The sequence below is a fragment of the Antennarius striatus genome, chromosome 4, assembly GCF_040054535.1.
Source record: "Antennarius striatus isolate MH-2024 chromosome 4, ASM4005453v1, whole genome shotgun sequence".
NCBI classification, from domain to species: Eukaryota; Metazoa; Chordata; class Actinopteri; order Lophiiformes; family Antennariidae; genus Antennarius; species Antennarius striatus.
In genome coordinates, this window is record NC_090779.1 from 18,785,613 (window position 1) to 18,812,145 (window position 26,533).

The 26,533-nt window shown below is 39.2% G+C and overlaps 1 protein-coding gene across 1 annotated transcript in view; it reads right to left on the reverse strand.

The window, feature by feature from the left end:
- cdh13 (cadherin 13, H-cadherin (heart)) overlaps positions 1-26,533 on the reverse strand; it is a 370,468-nt gene that overhangs the window by 232,325 nt on the left and 111,610 nt on the right. Inside the window, exons 3-4 of the mRNA XM_068313468.1 lie at positions 14,529-14,740; positions 3,485-3,596 (exon numbers count right to left, since the gene is read on the reverse strand). Of these exons, the coding sequence (XP_068169569.1) occupies positions 3,485-3,596; positions 14,529-14,740 (324 nt within the window). The remainder of the gene's footprint in view (positions 1-3,484; positions 3,597-14,528; positions 14,741-26,533) is intronic.

Below are 26,533 nucleotides of genomic sequence, written 5' to 3' on the forward strand. Positions count from 1 at the left end.
AGGAACAACACAGAAAACGGCAACAAATCCTGAGTGAAACTAGCTGGCTAGCACGAACAGTCTGTCCAGCTATGGTTTCCGTTTGGAATGGGACAATCGATGTAGTATCCAAAATGCTCCTCAGGCATCTGACAAAAACGGTCTTTAAGTAACTCCATACAGCTCTTCATGTAGTCAGCTAACAGAACTATCACTTCTCTAAAATTTCTTTTCCACATGCTCTTTTGACAGGTGTCTCGTCCTTTAACGTTAGCTCCTTTTCCAACCTCACTATTAGTTAGCATTCTTTCTCCAGTTAGCCTGCTAACATTCATCTACGACTTCGCAATGCCTGCCCAGCGCAATCCATGATTTGCCAACACAAAGTCGTTACGTCACCACGTTAATTTTTGACTATGTTGGGTGTGCTTAGTTTATAATACCAATACATTTGTTTTCATATGTTTGGTATGAAGTCTGATGCTATTGTTTTATCATGGAATTTCAATGGGTTTCCACCAGTATAATTTAATTAGATAATTTAATTAATCATTGCTTGCTCTATCATAGCCATATATTGTAGGAAATTGATTTATGATCATTAATCCTTGCAGGGTTCAATAAAGCAATAAGAGATATAGATTACATGTTCATGCATGTCTATGTAATATACTGTAAATGTATGCATATATGTTTGTGTGCATGAGTTACAAGAGGATTAGGGCCACTGGAAAAAAAACAAAAACAAGGTGTATATTGTGAGATAAAAGTTGGAATTCTGAGATGCCATCACAGCAGCACCACAGACTTCATTCTCATATCTGGCGCGGTATCATCATTGATGACGTGTTGTTACTGTACGTCAGGTGCTAGGAGCAAAGCAAACACTTCACCTGCAAATTAAAAATGACGTTTGTGGTTTATTTATTTCTACTGTGTGAGCAACAGAGCTTGAAAGTAAGTTTCTTAGAAATTAAAATCTACTTTGATCAGTTCTAATGTTCCCTGACTTGAGGTTTTTTTCTGGTTGGTTCCACTGCAAAACTGTCAGGCGTCAGCAATTTGAAAGCTAATCTAATCAATCCAGAAGGTATTGACCCGATGGGCAGCGCACCATGCTGTTTCATCCATTTTAACACATCTGGGACTGGCTGGTGTATCAAATCCCTGCCCATTGATCCGAACCACTACACCGGTTCACCTAGTGGATAAACCACTTGAGTGGTTCAAAAGTCATCGGTCACGTGGTTTGTCCGTGTTTTAGGCAGGCTTTGAAGGAGCGGTTTTGAAAAAAACCCTACCAAGTCTGAGTATGGTTGGGAGCCTCATGTCAGAGAACATCACTAGTGTACTGCATTTGGGTTCTAATCACACCAGTAACACTTTCTTTCTTACATGATTTCTATCAGACTAAGCTGTTTGTAAGTCATTTTAAGAGCTGATATCCTCAAAACAAAATATCTAGCCATACTGTTTGAGGATTTCTGATCTCCTTAATGAGAGAATGTATATTTGATGATCTGTATAAAGTTCAAAATGGATCTTAATGAGGAAATAAAGCATAATTGCCTTCAAATAACTGTCAAAACTGAATTTTATAGGAAACACTCAGGTCTAACAGCAAACCACTGCTCTCACACTGATTTTAAATAAAAACAAATCCAAGATCGGTGTCCTGTGGTTTACTATTTCCAAACCCTATTTCTATGAATATGGTGCTAATTAACTGAAACAGGAAAACACACTTGGTTTCACTCATCTTGCACATAACACTTTCAAAACTGATACCGAAATAGAAAACTGGAAGGAACCGAGATGAAATTAATTTATTTGAAAGGTTTATTCTTACCCAGTAATCTAGTTGTACAGTACTTACTTACAGTACTTACACCCGCAACTGTTGTCTCCTCTCATCAGTTCAATGCAAAGAACCATAATAATAATAGTCCTAATATAATAATTTGAAGTGCAAAATCCATTACATATTTTTTTATGCAGGTGACATTCATTTCAAACAAAAAGAAAATGAAGAAGTAAATAAAAACAAACGCAGCAGTCAAACTTCCTGTAGATTTATAACAGAGCCCACCTCTTGTCCTCGTATTAAGTGGCTATTAATGAAAGCTTTTACAATTTCAATCATCACAATGAAACATTTCTTAGATCTAAGGTGATGTCTAGACCAGAAATTTACCACAGTGAACCTATTATCTCACAAGAGTGTTTGGCTGGAAGAGTGTTTCAAAATTCCTTTGGTAGTGATGTATGGTTCAGATCTGTGTACCATATGCTATGAATGCATTCTATTAAGCTGTATGCTGAAGTCAAGAGCAAAACTCTATCTCTTCTTTTAGTGGGGCCTTGGCAGTATTTTTTCTGACAGGCTTGGGGATAAATTGTGTAATTGTATGATGTGTGAATCCATTGCAGGTAATTCCTATTTAACTATGAGAGGCATAATTTCATTGATTAAGGACTACCAAAGATGAGACATTAACTCACTGCAATATTAAATTAATCATTATTCCTATCAGAGGTGCAAATGGTAATGGATACAACACAATAGCTTGTATTTTATTTTTTTAAATTCAAGACTTTTTAAGCCCACAGCAAAATAGAAAAGACAGTATGCGAGAGTTTGAGACATTCTGCTTTCTTGCAACACAAGTCTGCTTTTATACTTTCATCTGACTGACTTTAATGAGAAATGAATCCACTTCAGTTAAAAATTGATTCAGGTGAATATTGTTTGACACCTTTCCCTGTATTTACAGTATTAGGGTGAAATAATGTAGAGAGCTAAGCTTTAAAATAAATACGGTTAGCATTGGCTCTATGTGAGTTTATATCTATGTAACTAAATGGTATCCACAAGATTTAATCTCCACTGAAACCCTGTTTAGCAAAAAGTCAAGGCAAACAAACTCTATTGACATGAAATCAATGAAATAATTAGGTATGAAGCAAGGTATGAGGTTTTATGGCAGTGATGGAAATGATTCCATGGGCCTATGTGATGCTTGTCTGTGAAGTGATACAAGATCATTAAATAATATCAAGGAACCATCACTTCTCTCATCTTTCCATCTTTCCAGATTTAGTTTCTTTCAAAGACCTCCAGTCAAATTTGATTTGCAATTCATTTTAAATTTCATTTCCTATGCAGCTATGTAACATATCATGACGGCACAGTGGCTAGTGCTGTAGCCTCACAGTAAGATTATCTCAAATTTAAAGCAAACTAAGGGCCTTTCTTGGAGGAATTAGCGTTTGTGGATGGGTTCTCTCCGGGTTCTCCGGCTTCGTCCCACCAACAAAAACATACAACGTGGGTGAATTGGAGATTCTAAAATTGAACATGGGTGTGAATAAGGGTGAGAGTGGATCTTTAATCTTTTGATATGGGATATACAGTACATGTGTTGTTATTGTAAATAACAATTGGTTCTCAGTTGATTGAGGCATACATTCAACTGAGATTACGATTAGAACTGGCTTCTTACCCTCCCAATTATCCTGGGGAAGGGAGCTCTCTGGTTCTCGGTTACAACCATAGGAGGGACCAGCAGGGACCTCTTGGATCTGTGCAGCAGTGAATCGCCAAGACCCAGGATATCCTGCAAACAGGAAAGAAAAAACATATTATGTTTTATCCTTGAGATAACAGCAGCCTTTCTTGTAATGCCCCTTATTATAATATAAATTTGCTTGTTACTTGTTACTTGCTTGTTATTTGTTCAGGTTGTATGTTAAAAAGGACAGAAGAATCAAGTAGGGGGAAAAATTAAGCAACAAAAAAGGTGTAACACACAATATGAATGAAGAAATGTTTTGGTGAAGTGTTTGCATTGTTCATGCTAAGAGATGCGAGAAAGAGTTTTTGTTTGCCCTTGAGATCTCAATAACGTCTTGCTTTTATTTTGCAACTTCCTGCCTTTCTAAACAATGAGGTTGTGTGAGATCTTCTCCTGTTCATGTGTTGAAGTTTCTGAAGCAGTTATGACTCCTCTGCTTAAATTTTGACAATTTGAGGAGAAAGAAACACACCAAACACACACACACACACACACACACACACACACACACACACACACACACACACACACACACACACACATTTTGTGAGTATGTAAACCATGTAATATAGTAATAAAGTCTTTGCACTGAAAATCAGTAAGCTAAAAAAAATTGATTTTTATTTTGTCTTCAGATTGAGTCTGTTTTTTCTTTTTTTTTCTTTCAAGAATTTACACCTGGAGATTACTGTAAAAAAGTTCTCCTAGCAGTACAGCAGTGTTAAGTGACTCATCCTTATCTCTTAAATTACTCATAATTTGGGCCAGGTGGAAAAGCCAGGACCTGCAAAGACCTAATGTGCCACCTACTTTTAAAAGAAGGAGACCTTAAGACAGTACCAGAACGGGTCTATTAAACTCACTCACAAAATCAAAACCTTTATCTGCCAGCTTCCACAGTTTGATCTTGAAATAAAAGTTCCATTTATTTTTCCCCCAGGCACTGTTACGTGATTCACAGTTGGAGAACTTCTCCGGCTTGGATCAGCATGAAATTCTTCTGGTTAAAATCATCAAGATGAAATATTAAGATACTGTTGGAGAAAAAAAAAAAAGTATCTGCTTTGATTTAAAGTCAAAGCTATATGCTTTGATAAAAACATTTCGAATCAATGATGCAGCTATTCTAATCATTGGGTTTCAATCAAATGTCATTAGCTACAGACATTTTGGCCATTGGCTCAGGTTGAGAATCAATTGATTCAGTGCAGATAATCTGGCGTCTTAGCATTTCATTTGCCATACATCACCACAGGTCATTGTCTGCACAAACACAACCATTGCCTAAGAAAGAATAATAGAACACAGAGCACAGGAACAAGCATAGAACCATCTCTTAAAATAAAAATGCTATGTCAACATGAAATACAAAAGACCAAATTGACATGTTTTAAATTATATATGATTTTATTTTTTCTAAATCTAACTTCTATTTTCTGCTATTTCAACATTTATCTTTTTCTTCAGTCTACAGAATTTTATTGACAATCTACACTTTATATTGATGTGGCCAATCTGCGTATGTATGTATTTGCAGACAGTTGTTTACTTGTTTACTGTGCACGCTGTTGTTCTTGGCTGACAGGGAAAGTCACCACTCTCACCCCTGTCAGAATGACGGAAAGGGAACAGGTAAGAGGGAAAAGCGGAGCCATTTATTTACAGCACGGTAGTGACACTCAAAACACAGAGGGCAACGCCAAACACTCGCACCACTCACCGCCTTTGTCTTCCACCACCCCCACCCCCCCACCCCCCAAGCTACAAAGGTCAGAGAGAACACAATGAAATAGTAATCATAAACACAACCCAACCATAAAAACAAAAAAGGGGTGTCTGAAATGGCCACTCTTCTCAAACCCACTGGGGGATGACCTCCCAAATGTCAAAGACAGAAATCTAAAACTGGACCTGAAGCGGTTAAACAGAACAAAGCAAAAAACAGTGACAGATCATATGACCTATTTTGTGTCTGACCAACTCAGTCAGTGGTCTGGTACGACCAGTTCACAAACACGATGATGGACTATAAGTCCTGTCTCTAAAAATTGGGCCAAATTCTGAATTCCAAGGATGAGAACATCAATCCCATCATGCACGTCTCACCTGTGTGACTTTTGAAAAAGAGGTGAAGAAGAACTGGGAGGCCAACCAACAACGTATGGTTATTTCTTTGTCTGGATGTAGAGACTTGTCACAGGGGTTAAGTTTATGATAGACCATACTGTTCAATCTACGTCTTCAGTGGGCTGAGATGCAGTGGATATGAAATTGGAATTATGGTTCTTTAAAACCTACCAATGTTCTGCAGGTGGATAAGAGCTAAGAGAAGCATGGAAACATTCAGCTGGATAAAGATGTTTTTCCAGCTGTTTCACGGTCACCACACTTCTCTGAAAAAGATAACCTACAGTCCACCTTTCTCCCTACTCTACTTTCCTGCGACTTTACAGCTTTTCCTCATCCATTTTTCTTACTTAGTAACACCTTTTTATCACAAGTTCTCTCTTTGCAGTATGCATATGTGATGAATAGTGGTCTTACAGCTTAGAGACACTGTATGAGAAGAAGGTCATGAATCTTTAATATGTCCTGTTCATAAATACTGGCACACCCTTAGCCCTGATCCTTTTTAATGCATTGGCTTATCTTTGTCGCTGTCTCTCATGTGATCATTAGGGTATATCATTGGGCTGGATAATGACATGAAAAAAATCTGTTACTGAATTTTAAATATATTTGAGGAGAAGGGTTACATGCCCAGGAGTTTACATTTATATATATACTGCACTACAGTACGTGTGAAGGAGTGGAACACAGAAGCTTTGTCAGTGTCTCCTAAATGTAAAATTTTTGTGGCAGTAAAGTCATGTCCTTGTCTCTTCTGCCAGTTTTACTCTTAATACTATATTGAGAAGTGTCATTACTCTTTTGTGACAATGTGCTGTAGACCTGGTGACAAATGGTTAATATCAAGGTCAGCGGAGCCCAACGGAGGCAGAGATCTAGAGTTAGTCTATGTAGATCAAACTTGTTGATATGATACCTGGTCATGAAAAACGTCGGCTCTCTGAATTCAAAGTCAAGATTATCAGTTTGATAGCATTGTGTCTAAAGAACAATATGTTTACACACACACACACACACACACACCTCAGTAAGGAGTGTTTGAAGCAACAGTGTCTCACACTATTAATATGTTAGAAACAGTGATGCATAAACACATCCCAATCAAGTGGAATATGGTGAGACTCTGCTCAGTAATGTTCATTTCAAATAGACAATCAACAAAATTAATAGAGTGCTAAAGTGGTTATACTGTATGTGTTTGTATGCACAGTTTTACTTATAAATTATGGAGTGGGGAATGCACTGGCAATAATTCAGAAATAACTGCTAGAATAAAACTAATTAACTAGACTGAAGTTATTTGAAAATATATCTTAATTTGATATAAAAGTCACAATTATGATGCATGACTGTATAGTCCTCTGGAAAATGTCACTGCATGCAGTCATACTTTATGCGAAATGAAAAGTTGTTTTTATTGAAAAAATATGGGTTCCAAAACATGAATCTGTGAAATTAAAAGAAAAAGTCTGACCTCCTCCTTACATTGTAGAAGTGCTTCTAAATAACAAGTTTTACTCATTTTCACCCAACACAATTAGATGTTCACATTCCAAACAACCTTCTCCTGTTTGTTTTTCCTGCAGCTCTCTTCTAAAATAAAGTCTTCATTACTTCTCCTGACCCAAAAAAAAGGCCTCTGTGTGATCCATGTCTTCATTGACTTCCTTCATAGTGAAACTTTTCTTTCATCCCACCTGGTACAGTGCTCAGAGAAGAGACTTTTAAATAAATCTAAAAGACCCGTGCAACATTTTAATAATCTAATTTTAGTTGTGCCACTTCAGATGCCACCTCATTTTAGGATTTTTTTCCAGGAATGTAATACTATTTGGATATCCATTTCCTTTAATGCAACAACAAACTGGACTGTGAAAACCAAGAAGAGACATTGCTGAGGGATGAAAATGAAAACTGTTACACTACATTCAATTTTATGAAAGTAGACTTCATCCCATGAAGAATGGGGAACAGGAATGATAATGAGAGTGGGAGAGATGGAGAAATAAATGGAGGGATGGATGGATGGATGGACAGGTGGGTGGGTAGGTAGGTACAGTAGGTGGGTAGGTAGGTAGATACATAGAGAGACAGACAGACAGACTGACTGACTGACTGACTGATTGATTTAAATATAGGGGCCTGTAATCATGCAGATAATGAATGGGGAATGGGGAAGGCAGCTCATTTGAAAGGAGGGTAGCTGTCTTTGAACATGCTGGTCATGTTTAAATCAATACTTTACAAACAGCTATTACCCATTTCATGTTGTACTCCCTGATTTTAACATTTCACCTGATATAAAATGACACATTTTCACAAGCATCAATTTAAGGGGGATGATTTGTTGGATTCATCTTGCAAATTACTCATACATTCTCAAAGCTGCCTGTGTAAAAGTTAAAATTTGTAAATTTGCAAATAATTTTAATTGATTTAATCAAAAGATGTGTGCCAGGGGTTTGAAATCATGCAGTAAACAGAATTAAAAAATGACAAGTATGGAACTGGCTGAATAGAGAGTGGGGTCGCAAAGGGGAGTGAAAGATTATTTGTGTTATTGTGTTGAACAATTTGCAGTGTTGTGCTATGGCTGCAAGATGTCACATCTTCATCATACCCAGAAAGCCTTACTGAAAGCATGGTTATAGGAAATCTATTTGTCACTGGAGGATGAGGATTTTACACAAGATGCAATATTAAATTTTATTCGGTATTCAAATGAGTGAAGATAGATGAATCATAACAAAAGCAAAGTAAATAGGCTTTTGGACCCAGATTATTTTGTCTCTTATCAGCATTTGGATTGTGCCTATAAATGCCTCCCAAAGGTAAGTGAATGCTATGCATAACTGTTATTCTGCATAATGCAACCAAAACAACATGGAATAATACACTGTTCATATCTTGAAGCATGCATTTGCTAAATTGAATTACATTCTTCCAATAATTCACAGATTGATTGGTTGCACAATGAAGGGAATGCATTGCTCTTCGAATCCGGAGTTTTCCTCACAGTAGGAATCAGTTATCAGTATTTAATATTTTCTGCTACAGTACAATTAGTTATCCAATACATTCACCATGGCATGATTCCATGTTGTTTGGCATATATGATAGTTCTCTATCAAATGCTATGCTACGTATTCCATATGTGCAGGGATTCATCTCCAGCTGACAGATGTGGTGTATTATTCTGAAAAACACACAAGTAATGCCAGTACACATCTACACGTCTACATGAGACATTGGTGTTAGCCATCACTCTGATCTTTAGTTCTTAAAACTGAAGAGTGAGAATGTGGCTGTGAAAGAGAAAGAGATGAAGAGAAACATAGAAACAATCATCAGAAATCTACCTACAAGACAGACAGTTGTATATACTCAAAAACTAGCAGATGAGACCTGAGGCCTGTACCATAAAGCTGGATTATGGCTTAGCGAGATAACTTCAGGTTTAACCCTGGCTTTTCGGTACCATAAAGGGGGCTTACTTTCTATCAGGCTACGTTGTCGTGGTAACCTATGCTGAACACCTAACCTGCTCCGGAGCAGGATAAGTTCAGGATAAGAGCTCAGCAGTTATAAAAGCCCCACCTACTGACCAATCAGTTCTCTTGGAAAATGGCCTGTTCGTTTTATGAGAACCCGGTGGATCTTGGTGCACAGTAGGGGTAGGCGATATTGGGAATTTTGGAATCCGATACCAAGTAAATACAGGGTAATATCGACCGATACAATACCGATACTTTTTGCTTGGAAATGTCATGATCACTGAATAATTGACCCCCCCCCCTCGAGTTACTTTATTATAATTGTGATAAACACAGCACAAATATTTTAGGCAATAAAAATGTTTCATTTTTTAATAAATAGCTACAATGCAAACTTTAACAGTATAAAAAAAAATAAAACACTTCTACTACAACAACTGTTTCAGAACAAAAGTCAAGAGAGTCAAACCAAAAAAAGCAGCAATGTAACGTAATGTTATTTCAGGAATTACAGTGTGTTTAGCACTGTAATGTACATGGTTCACAATAAGTTAGAGATTATGAGAGACTCATTTTTGGGGTAATAAATATTACACTAATGAAAATGGTGTTTCTTCTCATTCACTATATAACTTTTATTCAGACCAAGTAGGAAAGCAATCATATAAATAAGAATATCAATAACATATTGTCAACCTTGTATTTTTATCTGAATACTTTAGTAATAGCATTAATCAATAGATTAATCGATTCCTTGGGTAATGGATAAGTGTAGCCCTTAGTAAAACAAGATTTTTTTCAACTGGGTGAAAATATAACCATTGAACCAATCTCCTAAAATTGATACCCAATTACATTGTGAAAAACAGATTACGTGGGTATTGTTGATTTTTTGGCTGAAAAGCCTCTGCCAGAGTAAATTGTCTCTGTCCGGAGGATGCAGCAGGCCAGTGGCCAGGTAGGGGGAGGGGCTAAAGGTGTGCCTGAGTCACAGGCAGAGACTCAGAGAGTAGCAGGGGGCGCTGGGCAAGAGAGAGAGAGGGGTGCGCTATTTGCACAGAGAAGCAGCGCTTTGAGGAAATTGGTGGAGGAGCAAAGTATCGATCACAGGACAATAGTATCGATTTGATCCAAGTACTTGCTTAGTATCAATAATATCGATATTTGTATCAATCCGCCCACCCCTAGCGACTGGTCGAATGCAGCAAACTCCTCCCTTTTTATATGAGCGCGCACAGATCTAGAGTGGACAAGCCTGAATTGAATTAGTGAGTTGATAGCTGGCTTTATGGTACCGATAAATCCGGAGGGCGGATGTCTCATTAAGTGAAGCCAGATAAGTAGGAGGAAGCCCGGCTAGGTTGATCAAGCTTTATGGTACAGGCCTCTGTTGTATCACTGTTCTTGAGTGCTGATGCATGTCTCATTTGAGAGTTACAAGACATGCGGTCAGCAGATTGGTGGTGTATTGCTGATTCAAGCTTACATGATACAAGAAGATGAAGGGAGACAACCATGTATTGAGGACACCATGAAGTGGTGTTCACCACATTTGCCAAGTTGCACCATAGCCTTGGCGGAGCACACCACAGATCTTCTTCTTTTCCTTTTGGCTTTTCCCTTCAGGGGTCGCCACAGCAAATCAATTGCCTCCATCTAACCCTGTCCTCTGCATCCTCTTCTCTCACACCAACTACCTTCATGTCCTCTTTCACTACATCCATAAACCTCCTCTTTGGTCTTCTTCTAGGCCCCACTGCCTGGCAGTTCAAAAGTCAACATCCTTATGCCAATATATTCACTATCTCTCCTCTGGACATGTCCAAACCATCTCGGTCTGGCCTCTCTGACTTATCACCAAAACCTCTAACATGTGCTGATGTACTCTGATGTACTCATTCCTGATCCTATCCTTCCTGGTCACTCCCAGAGAGAACCTCAGCATCTTCATGTCTGCTACCTCCAGCTCTGTCTCCTGTCTTTTCCTCAGTGATACTGTCTCTAGACCAAACAACATCGCTGGTCTCACCACAGCTTTGTACACCTTTCCTTTCATTTTAGCTGAAACTCTTCTATCACACATCACACCTGACACTTTTCTCCACCCGTTCCATCCTGCCTGTACATGCTTCTTCACCTCTTTTCCACACTGTCCACTGCTCTGGACTGTTGACCCTAAGTACTTGAAATCCTCCACCTCCTTGATCTCTTCTCTTGTCCTTTTGTTTGACTAATTTACTAAAATTTGTTTCTCTATACAAAACTTGCACACCTGAATTGACACAACTGTCTCTCATGCATCTCCACCATTTCCTTCAATCCCTCTGTTTAGTCTGAAACACATTACTGTATACTGATTAGAATGTTCCAGGTTTCCAGGGAATGCAGGTAAAGTTCACTCTGTTTGGTTTCATCTGTCTTACTGCCACCGTTGTCAATGAATGTGTCATTCCCATTTGGCATGAGGTGTCGCTCATGTGTTAGTAGTCCATGGATGTGACCATGGAGGTTCATTGTGGTAAATGAATCAGTTGAATTGGCAACTTGTTAAAACTGGAGTTTCAAATGTATAATGTCAATATATTAAATTATAAAGAAATAAAATTAATTATTTAAAAAAATGATTTTAAATAATGAATCCACGTGGATTTTGACCACACTGCTCTCATGAACCTAGAATGGTAGGTTATAAAATAAATATGACAGGAAACGGTAGAGAGTTGGTTGACATGATGCAGAAGAGGAAGGTAGACATACTGTGTGTCCAGGAGACCAGGCGGAAAGGTGGCAAGGTTAGAAGTTTAGGAGCAGGGTTCGAGTTGTTCTATCATGGTGTAGATAGAAAGAGAAATGGAGTAGGAGTTATCTTGAAGGAGCAGTTTGTTAAGAATATGCACCGACACCACGTCAAGTTCCTCGACAGTAATTTTTACTGTACTTGGCAATAAAACCTTTTCTGATTCTGATTCTGATTCTGATAACTCTAACCCTAAACCGACATTCAACGTCTCTACTCTCAATCTTATACTCTTGGCATTCCTCTTCTCTCTCTTCCTTCGAACACACTTTCCTCCTCTCCTTCTTTGACCAACAGTAGTCCAAATTTCTACCGGCACTCTGTAGGGGATCAGCCCCGATGGCGGTCATTATTAACCCAGGCCTCGACCGATCTGGTATGGAAGTCATAGCATTGATTTGCATGTTTGATTTGGCAAATGTTTTACATCTGACGTCCTTCCTGACACAACCGTCTGTATTTATCCTGGCTTAGGAACGGTACAATAAGACACTGGCTTATGCCCTCTTGTGGCTACATCCAGATATTTCTCATGCACCAAACACTTTTGGATAAACATCACAGCTGTTCATTACCTTTCCTCATCATGTTCGGATAATGAAATGACCATGAAGTGGGAATTGTAGGAACACAAAGGTATACATAGAAATTTGAATTACTACAAATATTTAAGAATGTTAGTCCAGTTGAATCCGAGCTTATGTGAAGCATATGAGAAATACCAGATTACTTCCAAATTCTTCGGGCATTCCAAAGATTTTTGTACCTTAACCATTTAAACATTTTAAATGTCAGGGTGTGATCACCATTCATGTCTATTATTGAATAATAAACCCAACTGGCTACAAGCAGATACTGTACAGAGCTCTGTAGAGCCTCTGGACATAAGATGACTGTTGTTTTGGCAGAGCTGAGTTATCACGGCCTTCACGTCTTCCACTAATCAAAACTTTCTAATATTGTTCTCTCTATAGACACATCATCACCATGTCTGTTTGCCCTCCATACTCTCTTCTGCAAAAGCAAAAAATTAAAGTGTTTCTATGTAAATGACAGAGTATTTATTTTGAGTATGATTTTTTTTTTCTTTTACTTTCTCTAAAGATGAATTTGGTTTAGCTGATAATGGATGTGGCTGTTTCTGTCTACCTAATATGGCATCTTTGAGGTAATACAATTATGTTAATTGATGATAATCAATCTCATGATTTATGAGAATTTATCAGTGTTTGCATTGAATATGACTGATAACAGATACCTCTAAACATCTGAATATGAGCTTTTATGTTTTTAATTTGTAACTATCAATAACAGTATATGAATGTTTTATCAATGTCACCCTTGCAGGCTGTGTTTACATCTTTGAATAAACTAACCACACTATGTCCTCACTGAGTTATGCAACAAACTATCATGTCATTTTGTTAAATGTACTGTAGTAAATGATTTATCAAGGTCATGATTGCTCTTTTTTAAAACTAATATTAGCTGTTGCGTCAGGAAGGGAAGTTTAGACAAAAACTTTAAATCGTGTTTTTGTTATAAATAGCCAACACTCCTAGGAGATTAATTTGTCTGCCATGTACCGTATGTGTGAGCTCATGCAGAAGATCAAATAACACATAATGTAACAAAGCTTACATTCATTAATTAACAGTTGATGAAATTTCACAGAACCTGAAACAATGTCTTTTTAAAAATAGCAGGTGTGTGAGCCTCTGAACAGGTAATTTTTCATTCAAAAAGTATTAGCTTCTTAAAGCTGCATTTTACAAAGCCAGTATAAACTTACAGAAAACGTTACACCTGTCCTCTCTTTCAAAATAGCTGCAAATAAATGTTCAAATTGCATCAAAAAGAGTCATTTGCCTAGTGAACCCTTGTTTCTCAGTGGGCGTGCTCTCCAGAGCAAGAGCCTCACCAAAATCTGTCCCTCCATGACTCATCCTAACAAAGTCACCCTTTAAAAGCTTTATAGTCCCAGGTCAGAGAACACAAGGTTTAGTGGCAGCTGTGATGCCAAATAACAGTGGGATGAAAGGCTAATATACCCCTTAATCAGGGTTTATCTGTGTGCAATGGTAGTATGGCCAGTAAAACCACATTTTGGTAGGTAGGTAGGTAGGTAGCTGGCACAGATTACATTGGAGTTACATTGGAACAAGGGGTTAATGACAAGCTTATTCCTTATCTCAATGCTGGCAGACATATATCTTTTTTCTCAAGTTAAAGAGCACGCTATTTAATCCCTGTTCTCAATAACTGTTGTAGCAGCTAACCTGCTGTTGATGTATTCACAGTAAAAATTCAGTTAAACATTTTCATCTTAATCTGCAAGAGAAAAGTGTCTTTAAAATATTAACTAAAACACAGCTCATAAATCCTTACCATTTATCCATGGGCATTATTATCTGATCACTGCTACATTATGTCCTGCTATACTACATTACAGCTTATATGAGGCATAGCCTTTTCCATGTTGATGAAGTATAAATAGAGAAATGTAGCAACACATACACAAAACCACACAGACCAGCAGTAAATTCTACTAACTCTGAGAGACTGAGTCGATGGAACCGGCAGTTCAATGACTTCCACTTGTGCCGTGTCAGCCACATGCATACTCAGCCCATGGATGAACAGGACTGGACTTCTGTGCGGGACATCTCTCTGAGAAACCAGATTAAGATCTCCATCCACATGGAAACCAGGATCCGACACTTCAAACTTCACGTCTTCATTTCCCGCACAGTCATCAAACTTGACTACAAGAAACAAGAAAAACAATATTTTTTTTGGTCAAATTTGTCAAACAAGTTACATTACAATGAAAATATGAAGTTATATTGAGCAGTCATTGACATATACATTATGCTGCAACACTGTGAGTTAGATTAAATTAGATTAGATTAGATTCAACTTTATTGTCATTACACATGTACAAGTACAATGTAACGAAATGCAGTTTGGCATCTAACCAGAAGTGGAATTAGTTTGGAGTACAATTACATGATATACAGAATATACAGATATACAGATTTTTGAGTGTGATATACAGTATATATGTACATGTGTGGTGCTACGGACAAACTATACAAGAATATACATAATATGATATACCGGTTATTGGAATATACAGACTACAATGTAGTGGTTATCAAGTGTGGAAAATATCAGTATACAGACTAAAGTGCAGTGAGTATAAGTGGACATAATATATGGATATATGGATAAAATGTGTGATAGGAACATGCTATACAGAAGTACTATGGACATATTTTACAAATGAGAAATAAATACACTATACATAATATACAGATGGATAACAGTTGTTGTGGTGTGAATATACTATACATGTTTAAGTAGTATGGACATATTTTACTGGTGGGATAGAGATGTGTGGAGATGTGTGGAGGGGTCAGCGGGGGGCAGAGTTCAGTAGGGAGACAGCTCTGGGGAAAAAGCTGTTCCTCAGCCTGCTGGTTCTGGTCCGGAGGTTCCTGAAGCGCCTGCCAGAGGGCAGAAGGACAAACAGTCTGTGGGCAGGGTGGGAGGAGTCTTTGAGGAAGCTGCGAGCTCGACGTAAACAGCGTTTCCTCTGGACTTCCTCAATGGCTGGTAGGGGAGTCCCTATGATGCAGTGGGCGGTTTTCACCACCCGCTGAAGCATCTTGCGGTCTGCGACAGAGCAATTCCCATACCAGACAGTGACACAGCTGGTCAGGATGCTCTCAATCGCACAGCGGTAGAAGTTCACCAATTGGCTGGAGACAGGTGGTGTCTCTTCAATGTCCTCAGGAAGAAGAGGCACTGGTGAGCCTTCTTGATAAGGCTGGAGGTGTTAGTGGACCAGGAGAGGACGGAGATGTGGGTCCCCAGGAATTTAAAGCTGGAGACTCGTTCCACAGCCATCCCATTGAATGGGGTTGTGCGTGCTTCCTCTCACCCTCCTGTAGTCAATGATCAGCTCCTTCGTCTTGCTGGTGTTAAGTAGCAGATTATTGTTGCCACACCAGGCGGCCAGGTGTTGTACCTCCTCCCTGTAGGCTGTCACATTGTTTTTACTGATGAGGCCAATCACCGTTGTGTCGTCTGCAAATTTGATGATGGAGTTGGATCCATGTACAGGTCTGCAGTCGTGGGTTTGAAGCATGCTGGTACAGCTGCTTGGGCAAGGGACAGGTTAAAAATGTCCGTAAAAACCCTGGTGAGCTCGTCCGCACATGCTCTGAGCACAGGCCCTGGGATACCATCTGGGCCAGCAGCCTTCCGTGCGTTGATACGGCTCAGTGCAGTATGTACGTCTGTGGAGGTGAGAGAGAAAGGCTGGTTGTCTGCAGGGGGTGTAGTCATGGTCAGGGTCTCCCTGTTGTCTCTGTCAAAATGAGCGTTAAAGTGATTCAGCTCATTTAGGAAGGAGACATCTGTGGTTGCTGGGGTGGAGTTGCTGGGTTTGCAGTCAGTTATGGCCTGGATTCCTTGCCACATGTGTCTGGGGTCTGAGTTGGAGAAGTGTTCCTCCACCTTCAGCTTGTAGCAGTGCTTGGCCTTGATGATACCCCTCCTCAGGTTTGCCCTGGATGTGCTGTAGGCTTGTGTGTCTCCATATTTGAAGGCGGCATTGTGAGCTTTCAGCAGGAGCTGCACCTCCTTGTTCATCCATGGCTTCTGGTTAGGGTACTTGGTGATCTGTGTCCATGTTGTCACACTGTCAATGGTGGTGTTGATATGGTCCAGCACAGAAGAGGTGTAAGTGTCAATATTTGTGTGAGAACCACAGGTAGCCAGAGAAGCAAACATACTCCAGTCTGTGTGTTGGAACTTGTCCTGCAGTACAGAGTCTGTCCCTGCTGGCCACACCTTGATGTTTTTCACTGTTGGCTTCACACGTTGGATAAGTGCGGAGTATTTGGGGATGAGGAACAAAGAAAGATGGTCTGATTGTCCCAGGTGGGGGAGGGGGGTTGCAGTGTAGGCTCCTGCAATGTTGGTGTAAACATGGTCTAAAATTTTGTTTCCTCTTGTGTTGCAGGAAACATGCTGGTGGAATTTAGGGAGAACTCATTTAACACACTTGAGTTAAAGGCTTTTCCAAACAGTCAACAGGAATTTTCAAACATAAAAATATGCCCTGAAGATGAAGACACACACTGAAGAAAAAGTAGGATTTATTAGCTTGGATTCATAAGTTGATGACCTCCATGCACACAAGCCTGCAATACTTATGAATCATTGCACAAAAACAGTATGTATTGTAGACTAATCAATGTGTCTGGCAGGGCTATTGTGTTGACTCCAGAGAATGCATTGGCATAAAGCTGCAGACTTAGACTAGAAAAAGTAATTAAGGTAAAGGAAAAGAGGCTCCTTTGAGTTTTATGTATGCGGCTCCTGCATGAGCGCTTGTCTCTCCTGACTATTTAGATACTGTCAAGAACTCAGCCAGGTCTCATCCTCTGTGATCACGCTCATCCTCTTCTTATCTCTCTAACAGACTCTCCATGGTGTCACAACATGACCCCAATCCCCCCACGCCCCTACCATCTTCAACAAAGACAATCCTCCTTCCCTTCATCCTCCTTCTCCACTTCTTCATAGAAAAAGTGACAATAGTTTCCCGATTTATTACAATTTACTAAACAGCTTTCACATTGCAATCATTCTCCCGATTGTCTATATTACATTCTATATCCTCACCACACTTTCTGCCTTGCAAAAACAGTAGCTGTCCATCTGACTTATAGCCATAAATCCACACACATCTTTCCCCCATCACCGTAGCACTAAGTGAAATGGGACCATAGTTAGCACTACCTGACTATAAAATCAATAGGCTGAAGTCTATCAAAGCACTCATTTAACACACTTAACCTTTGTGACTGTTTAGTCTGGTTTCTTTTATCTCTCTCACTGCAGACATTTTAATATCTTCCCTCTGGACAGAATCATTTTCTGCCATCTGGATGAGAGCAAGAAGAGGATACTAGAATGGAAAATAGTAGAGGGGAAAAAGAAAGCTCAGGAAAATGAAAGGAGAGGCAAGGCTTCAATGGACATGGGGGAGTGCTACAAAGTCAACAAGCCACTCTCCAGGGAAACGAGTCTCTATTTCAATATTCAACACTCACTTCAAGCCAAAGCATGAAAGATGTGTTCATTTCTACTCCCATTACAAGCCTCAGATTTATTTCAATAACATCAGCGTGCTCTTTACTGCCTGCAAATTGCAACACCAAACAGTGTCAGTGGCATTTCAAAGACAGCCAGAGAGTTTTTGAAGGTATTGTAATTTTGTCAGGTTTTAGGGGATTTCAGAAGGGAATATGGTGAGCTGGATGCTTTGAAGTCAGGCAACAATGACAGAACTCAACTTGCCCTGCTCACCACCAGCACCACTATACATCCCACTCTTTCTTCAGTGCATTGGCTCTGGGTTGAAATAACTGCACAACATGGATTAGGGTGTCCAAAATCCCTCAGTGATGACTCAAGTGGGGAAGGAGAATGGTCGATGGTTAATCCCCCCTACCCAAGTTTTTACGTTCGAGTTCCTTTCAAGCAAAAATCTCCTGGTTTGAGAAGCAAACATTCAAGAAGCTTGGTTACCTTGACCAAACAGGTAAATAACTTATTTCACACATCTTGAGTTTGTCAGATTGCACATTTCTGTCAACTGGTGATAAGTTTGCATATCAGTAACCATGTTTTTAATTTTTATACTTTCTCGGTACACTAAAAAAGATACCTTCATGATTTAACGCTCTAAAATGTTCTTTGAACTTTAAAAAAATGAATACTATTATTAATGATAATAAAACAAACACCCTGTCTCTAAACGAAGACAATATATTTGACATCCAAACTTAGCTAAGCATATTTACTCTGGCTCCACTCTCTTTGTCAGCCACATTAATTAGATTTTTTTCTTCTCTTCCATTAGGTCCCAGCGTTATCCTATGAGGTATTTTGAAGACAATTTTGCTTCTTGTAACTAAATGTCAAGTCTCCATGATGGGAGAGATGGTAATCAGTGGAGTAATCTCAAAGGTGGCTGCACGGGTGTGTTTGAGCTGATAGCTGCTGTGTCTAACCAGAGTGTGCTGAGCCTCATAAAAAAGGCTCAGGAGAAAGCCGTTCTCAAATAATCACCTGGAATTAGAGAGACAGAAGCTTTTGAACATGTATTTACATCCTGAATTGTATTTTATGCCTGAGTTTCCAATCACAGAATATTGTGTAAGACCTATTCTTTGGATTTAGCATTTACAAGTGTTGGCTTTTCAGTTACAATGATAACAGATGGATGGATTTTCTAACCAATGGGGTCCTGATGGCAAAATTTTTCAACATGTGCTCGATTAAAATTTTTAAAATACCCCAACTCCACTTTTACAGAGTAAACCACTTGGTATTTTTCATGTCATAGCAAGGGCATTTTATGCTGATTTTATCAGTGTAGGGGTAGTCCATGCATTCAAACATAGATGCTGTTTGTGTGTATCTGTTATAATGCTTTTGGTCATTGATGTATTTGGTCATTTGATGTATTGTAGTGTGGACTGCACAGGTTATTAAGGAATTAAAGAAAAGTTTCTTTCTGGTCTAAACCAAAATCACAAACCAAAGAGTGCTACTTGGATCCTAAATCCTTACATTTTCTTTACATTGGTTCAATTGCATGTGAAAAACTTTAATTGAGCTCTTGGGGGGCAGCATCTTGCCAGGTCCATCGTTGAGACACAGCTGTTTTTTTCTAAGAGACAGTTGATGAGAATCAGGAAACTGGAAGAAATATGGCAAGGCCAGAGCTTCTGGATGAATGAACACCTTGTATGAATAGAGTCACACCAAACTCTATTCTGATCTAGAGCTATATACCAGCTGGAGGAGAGCTCAAAGTTTGTTTTTAAAAATTTTGAGACTAAAAAGTATGTTTATCTTCAATCTCGTCTCATCCTGTTTGCAGTGGTGAGCTCAGAAGGCGCCAACATGCACTGCTGGCTGTTGAAATTGAAGTCTCTGCTCATCCATGTTGACTGCTGACTAGAAGGGAAATGTACTTTACTTCATGAACATACAGAGAGAAGAAAAGAACAAGAAGAGAAGCTGGAGAGAAATGAAAGAAAGACCCAGCACCTCTGGTGAGTGCTGAGTTCAGACAGGGGCGGAAGTGAAAACAAACCCACAAATTCATCTACTCTCAGTGCATGTTCACTGGCTTAAGGGAAACAATTGCTTTGCCTTCTTCTATCTGAACATGATGGTTGTCTCTTTCTACATTAAACAAAGGCAGAAAAAAGAAGTATTCACATGTAGGCAGCACCATGGCACATTGGGTAGTACTGCTGCCTCAGAGCAAGAAGGTTCTGGGTTTGATTCCTTTCTGTGTTGAGTTTGTATGCTCTTCCCATGTCTGCGTGGGTTCTCTCCAGGTTCTCTGGCTTTCTCCCACCTCCAAAAAACATGCAGCTTAGATGAATTGGTATGCACCAAATTGTCTGTTAGCGTGAGTGTGAGTGTGCATGGTTGTTTTTCTTTCTTACGCCCCATAATGAGCTAGGATTTCATCCTGGATGCAACCTGCCTCTCACCTATAGCCAGCTGACATTTGCACCTCCATTCAATAAAAATATTCACAATTTATTTATTTATCCACTTAAATTTCAAACCCGGAAATCACCATTGTGTCTGAGTACCATTGTGTGAGCATCACGTCACAAGACTCATCTGTGTTATTCAGTTTGATGAAAATCGACCAGGGGTGGCATAAGCTCCAACAGACCCATGACCTGCAAGGTGAATAAGCAGCTTTTGATCAGGTGTTTGTGATCTTCTCGTCTACAAGAAAATAGATGGATGCATCGAAGGATTCACATGCACGGACATGAGCATGCAGTCGGACCACTACCAAACAAAGAATTGCTGTGAGAATTTTTCAGTGTCATTTAGCGTTGAAAGCTCATGTATGTATATGCAACACTGTTTCATCAAGGTAAATGCATTAAACACAAAAAATGTGTGTCCTAGTAGGACATATGTTTACCTTTACCTGAAACCATTACCTGAATGTGTAGGTGGAGAGAAATGGCTTAGGAAGGAATGTGAAGGAATATGTATGCAAGGTTACAGTGCAGTGATATCCAGGCCTAAAGGCTAGCTCACCTGCCTGAAACTATAGACTACACAATGTGAAATAAGCTGTGTCTTTGTTTTAATGGAGACAGGGCTCAACTACGAAGTCCTGGACCAGTCAGCTTGACGGATTCCTTGCAATTATCAGATATAATTATTGCAGTTATTAACATCACTGCTGTGTCTCTAAAACACACACAGACGTCCACACTACCACAGAAGTGGTGGTGTGTATTTCAACAATGTATGGCATAAAAATAATGTACTTCTCTCTAAAACTTTACAGTCCAAGAGGAGTTAATGATTTTGAAGTTCTTCCAATAAGAGAATGCAGGCATTCTAATCGCGCAGAAGCTATTACTAATTCACAGCACAAATGCTCACAATGAGTGACAAATGGCCCACTTTAATACAGTTTTCATTGCACTGAGGACTTTCAATCAAGCCAACTGATACCAAGAATATCAACTTTGCAACCCAGAGAAACAACACATTGAATGTGGCCTACACCAGCCCAAAGCAACTTTAATTGAACATGAGACAACTATAATTATCAGGCAACTTTAATTTGGGGCTAGAAAACATTCCCCATGTTATCCAAAATGTTTCATAATGTCTACAGGAGATGACTATAAACTCTCCTAAGGTCTTTGACACATTGAGAAACCTTAAAGTCACACGTTTATAACCTTTGTATCCCTTATCAGAAAACATCATTGCCATTTACACATTTGAATCAAAGGAAACTAATGGTGAGAGTTATTATTCACACAATGCAAACAGACCCCTTGGGTCCTCACTGACCCTAATGACCTTCAATACTAGTTTTGGCATCAGCTGTTAACCAAACTGCAGAAGGAAGAATGCATATCATGTCATCAACACAAGGATGCATATGTCAATCTGGATGTACAGTCAATGACTGTGTGGAACAGATAAAAGTAGCTTAGCAAATTTCTGTTTTGTTTGTTTGTTTGTGGCTGAAGTCATTGCAATTGTACCATTTTACATTTTGTACTCTAAGTAATCCAATGCACTGTATATGGCTAAATGATCACCAGTTTTCTGCACTGACACCAATCATAATGAAGTGCTTTGAAAAGTTCGTCATGAAGCATACATTGCAAAACAAAGATATCCAAACCTTAGATCCACACAAATGTGGAAATGGGTTGAACCAGCCCACTGAACACACAATATCCCCTCCTCTGCAAATTACCTTAACTCATCTGGCAAATAAAAATACTCTCTTCAGAATGCTGTTTACAGACTTCAACTTAGGTTTCAACACCATCATACCTCAGCAGATTATGGGGAAACTGAGCACACTGCGCTTCAACACTCCTTTCTACAAATACTCCTTTCTCTCTAGATGACCAACGTCAGTTCAGTAATGCACCTTAAGTGATTTCATAAGGAGCAACAGCTCTAGCTACGTATATTGGCTCATGACTGCAGTTTCCTGTCAAACTCCAATCACACCAGCAACTGCTGTTATGTGGTACGGATAGCAAGCTCGATGACCAGTTGAATTTAAAGTGTGCATCTCCCATTGAGCAACCAAAAGACAGGCAACATCAAGTCAGAAGCACCTGACCTGACTTTGTCTATTTATGTAAAATAGCTACAATGAGCAGACCTAAGAAGGTGAACTCCACCTATTATGACCATGTTTTACAAAAGACATATTTCCAGTCCCTAAGAAAGTAGTAAAATCTGCAAAGGGATCATTAGTTTTTTGCTTATTCTCATAGTTAACATTAAGGAGCCCGCTGAAGACCTCCAGCAAGATGGCTGCCCCCTCCCACCCATCTCACTGTCTCTTTGCACTCCTTAAATCTGGAAGAAGGTTTCAGAGCATCTAAAATAGAACCACCAGAGTATGTAATAGCTTCTTCCCACAAGTCATCAGGCTGAACAGTCACAGATCGCCAGCCCTCATCCGCTAAGATCAGTGAAGTGATCTGAACTGACTAGACTTCTTCCATCTGGAACTGATGACTGTTGAATTCTCATTGCAATATACTATACTGTTATTCCATGTATTGACATTCTACAGTAGTAATTATATTTTAATAATGTTGTTTGATGAGGGGAAAAGATGACAAATTCAGCATTAATTTGAACAGTGTTTTTGATTCAGGAGACATAGTAAACTACCATTAATTTGGTAGTTTTATAACCAGCCTCCTCTTGTCACAGACAAAAATGACAGAATTTTAGATATCAAGTCAATCATCATGACGTACCCACAACCCTAACCCAAACCCTAAAGGCTACATAAGGCTATAAAATGTCATTGTATATCTTAATAAATGAAAATATGGTTGTTAGTATTATGAAATATTTTAAAGTGCATCAAAATACAGCAGAAGTTACACAGTCCTTTAATTCTTCAAATTATTGACTTGAGGTTCGAATATTGCCTTGAACACGAGCTTATAAATGTGATATGCTAGCAATTACAAAATACATCAGTCACTTAGCAGCTTATCAGATATGTTTGAAGCAAATTACAAATCGTACACCACTGCGGTACCAGTCTCATTAAAAAAAAAATCATCTTTTGCCATTAAGAGATTTTGTTTGATGAGCTAAATACGGCAACTGGTTTGGTTGTCATCTGATGAGCTAGTTTCTTGTTAAGCTCCTTGTTGTTGCAGGCAACTAATCTATTTCAACTTGTGCTTTTCAGTAGGTTAAATGATGGCCTCTTTCTGTTACTCTTGAAACAGTGACAAAGAGATAGATGAAAACAGAGAGAGAGAGAGAGAGAGAGAGAGAGAGAGAGCAAGAAAAGAGGAGAAAAAGAAAATACAAATTATAAATAACGAGGGCCAAGATACATACAAAGTATATGTGAATTATGTTTACAAAAATATGTATTTCCTGTTATGCATGGTTCATTTTTCCACTATGACCAGTAGCGTTAGATGGTGGTAATTATAAGCTTAAGGCTCCCGTTCTCGGGTCCACCTATCAACGTGCACCCTACCCTTTATGAAAAAGATGTGCAGGTGAAAAATCACAGCAGTAGGAAGTTTGTGAGATTTGTGAAAGCAAGTGGTGCCAGGGTTCAAGATTCTGCAGGTACTTACCAAAACATTCCTTTAAATCATGTAAAAGGACGACAAATCACAACAATCACATAAAAAAAATAAAAAAACATTATTCTTTAACATACAAATACATCTGTGTTTCACATTTAAATGCTGATGTCAAAATGCTAATAAGCTCATAGTCACAATGCTAAGATATAGTAGATATATGTTTGATATGTGTTGTGCTAATATTTTCTGTTTAGTCATAAAAACAATTTTTTTAAAGAATATATATAGTAAATTGCAATCAATGATGGTTCAAGCAAATAATATATGATATATGTGAATGTTGTCAATAAAGAATCTGGCAGTTTGTTGTACCTCAAAAAAGTCTTGGGTGTTGAAATTTAGCCGTGCTTCACTCATGGAAACAATCTTGCCCATTACGGTACAAGTACAAGTGTGGAATTTTTCTGGTTTGTGCTAAGCTTCTTCTGCATCTTCTTCCGTACTGTCCAGAGTTACATATGTTTCTTTCTTTTCATTAACTTTTGGTTGTTTTTTTATTCAGGAAAGTTCTCATTGTCAGCTCATCACTCTCTCACTGCAGAGTGTAAAATGAGCAGTGGTCTTGTTGTCGCTTGGTCGATTTTATACAGTAATTCATTAATTGTCACAACCGCTAAATCTGCTGTTGCGGGAAGCTGTAGCCTATCCCAGCTGACTGAGGGTGTGAGGTGTCGGAAACTCCGGGCGCGACGCTAGTATCCTGCAGAGCCACACAAAGACACAGACAAACATGCACACACATACTCTCACCTACGGTCAATTTGGACCGGCCAATTAACCTGAAGCGTGTGTTTTTGGAAGTGGGATGAAGACCGGGAAGCCTGAGAGAATCCATGCAAACACGGGGAGAACATGCAAACTCTGCACAGAGTTGCTGTGCGGCGATAACACTACCCACTGCGCCACCACGCCACCCCTAGTCGATTTTCATCACACTGAATGACGCAAATGAGCCTCGTGATGAGAGACTCGAGTGAGATCAAAACACAATGGCGATTACCGGGTTCGAAATTTGAGTGGGAAAATGGATAAATTGTGAATATTTTTACTGAATGGAAGTTCATGTAAAGATTGCGTCCCAGGGACGCGCAATCGTCAGACAGCATGCATCCTGTCAAAAAATGTGTGTTAAAAATACAAGGACACACGCAAACAAGAACACTGATCTGGGAGCTAATTTCTGACTTTATAAAGTGTGGGGAGGAGATGGTGGATTTTAGGGAAAAAAAAGTGGTTTTTTTGGAATGAAAATTGAAAGATGGTCCGAGAAGCCCTGCATATCACAAAAGATTTGAAAAGAGTACTTAACCAATAATATTTAAATATATTTACATTATTTTTTTCCTCATACTTCAAATAATCGACTGATTATTTACACTCATTATATGCAGCCGCATACAAATGGTTTCATGCCAAAAAAGACTACTACAGATGCAGTATTTACTTTGAGGGTGTTGATAGAGAAGTACAGAGAAGGCCAGAGGGAGCTGCATTGTGTTTTTGTAGATCTGGAGAAAGCTTACGAAAGGGTGCCCAGAGAGGAACTGTGGTATTGTATGAGGAAGTCTGGAGTGGCAGAGAAGTATGTAAGAGTGGTGCAGGACATGCATGAGGACTGTAAGACAGTGGTGAGGTGTGCTGTAGGTGTGACAAAGGAGTTCAAGGTGGAGGTGGTTCTGCATCAGGGATCAGCTCTGATTCCCTTCTTGTTCGCTATGGTGATGGACAGGCTGAAAGACGAGGTTACAGAGGACTCTTTATGGACTATGATGTTTGCAGATGACATTGTGATCTGTAGTGAGATCAGGGAACAGGTGGGGGAGAAGCTAGAGAGGTGGAGGTTTGCCCTGGAAAGGAGAGGAATGAAGGTTAGCTGCAGTAAGACAGAGTACATGTGTGTGAATGAGAGGGACCCAAGTGGAAGAGTGAGGTTACAGGGAGAAGAGATCAAGAAGGTGGAGGATTTTAAGTACTTAGGGTCAACAATCCAGAGCAATGGACAGTGTAGAAAAGAGGTGAAGAAGTGTGTACAGGCAGGATGGAACAGGTGGAGAAAAATGTCACTTGTGATGTGTGATAGAAGAGTTTCAGCTAAAATCACAAGAAAGGTGTACAAAACTGTGGTGAGACCAGCGATGTTGTTTGGTCTAGAGACAGTGTCACTGAGGAGAAGATAGCAGACAGTGCTGGAGATAGCAGAGATGAAGATACTGAGGTTCTCTTTGGAAGTGACCAGGATGGATAGGATCAGGAATGAGTACATCAGAGGGACAACTTATGTTAGAGTTTTTGGCAATAAAATCAGAGAGGCCAGAC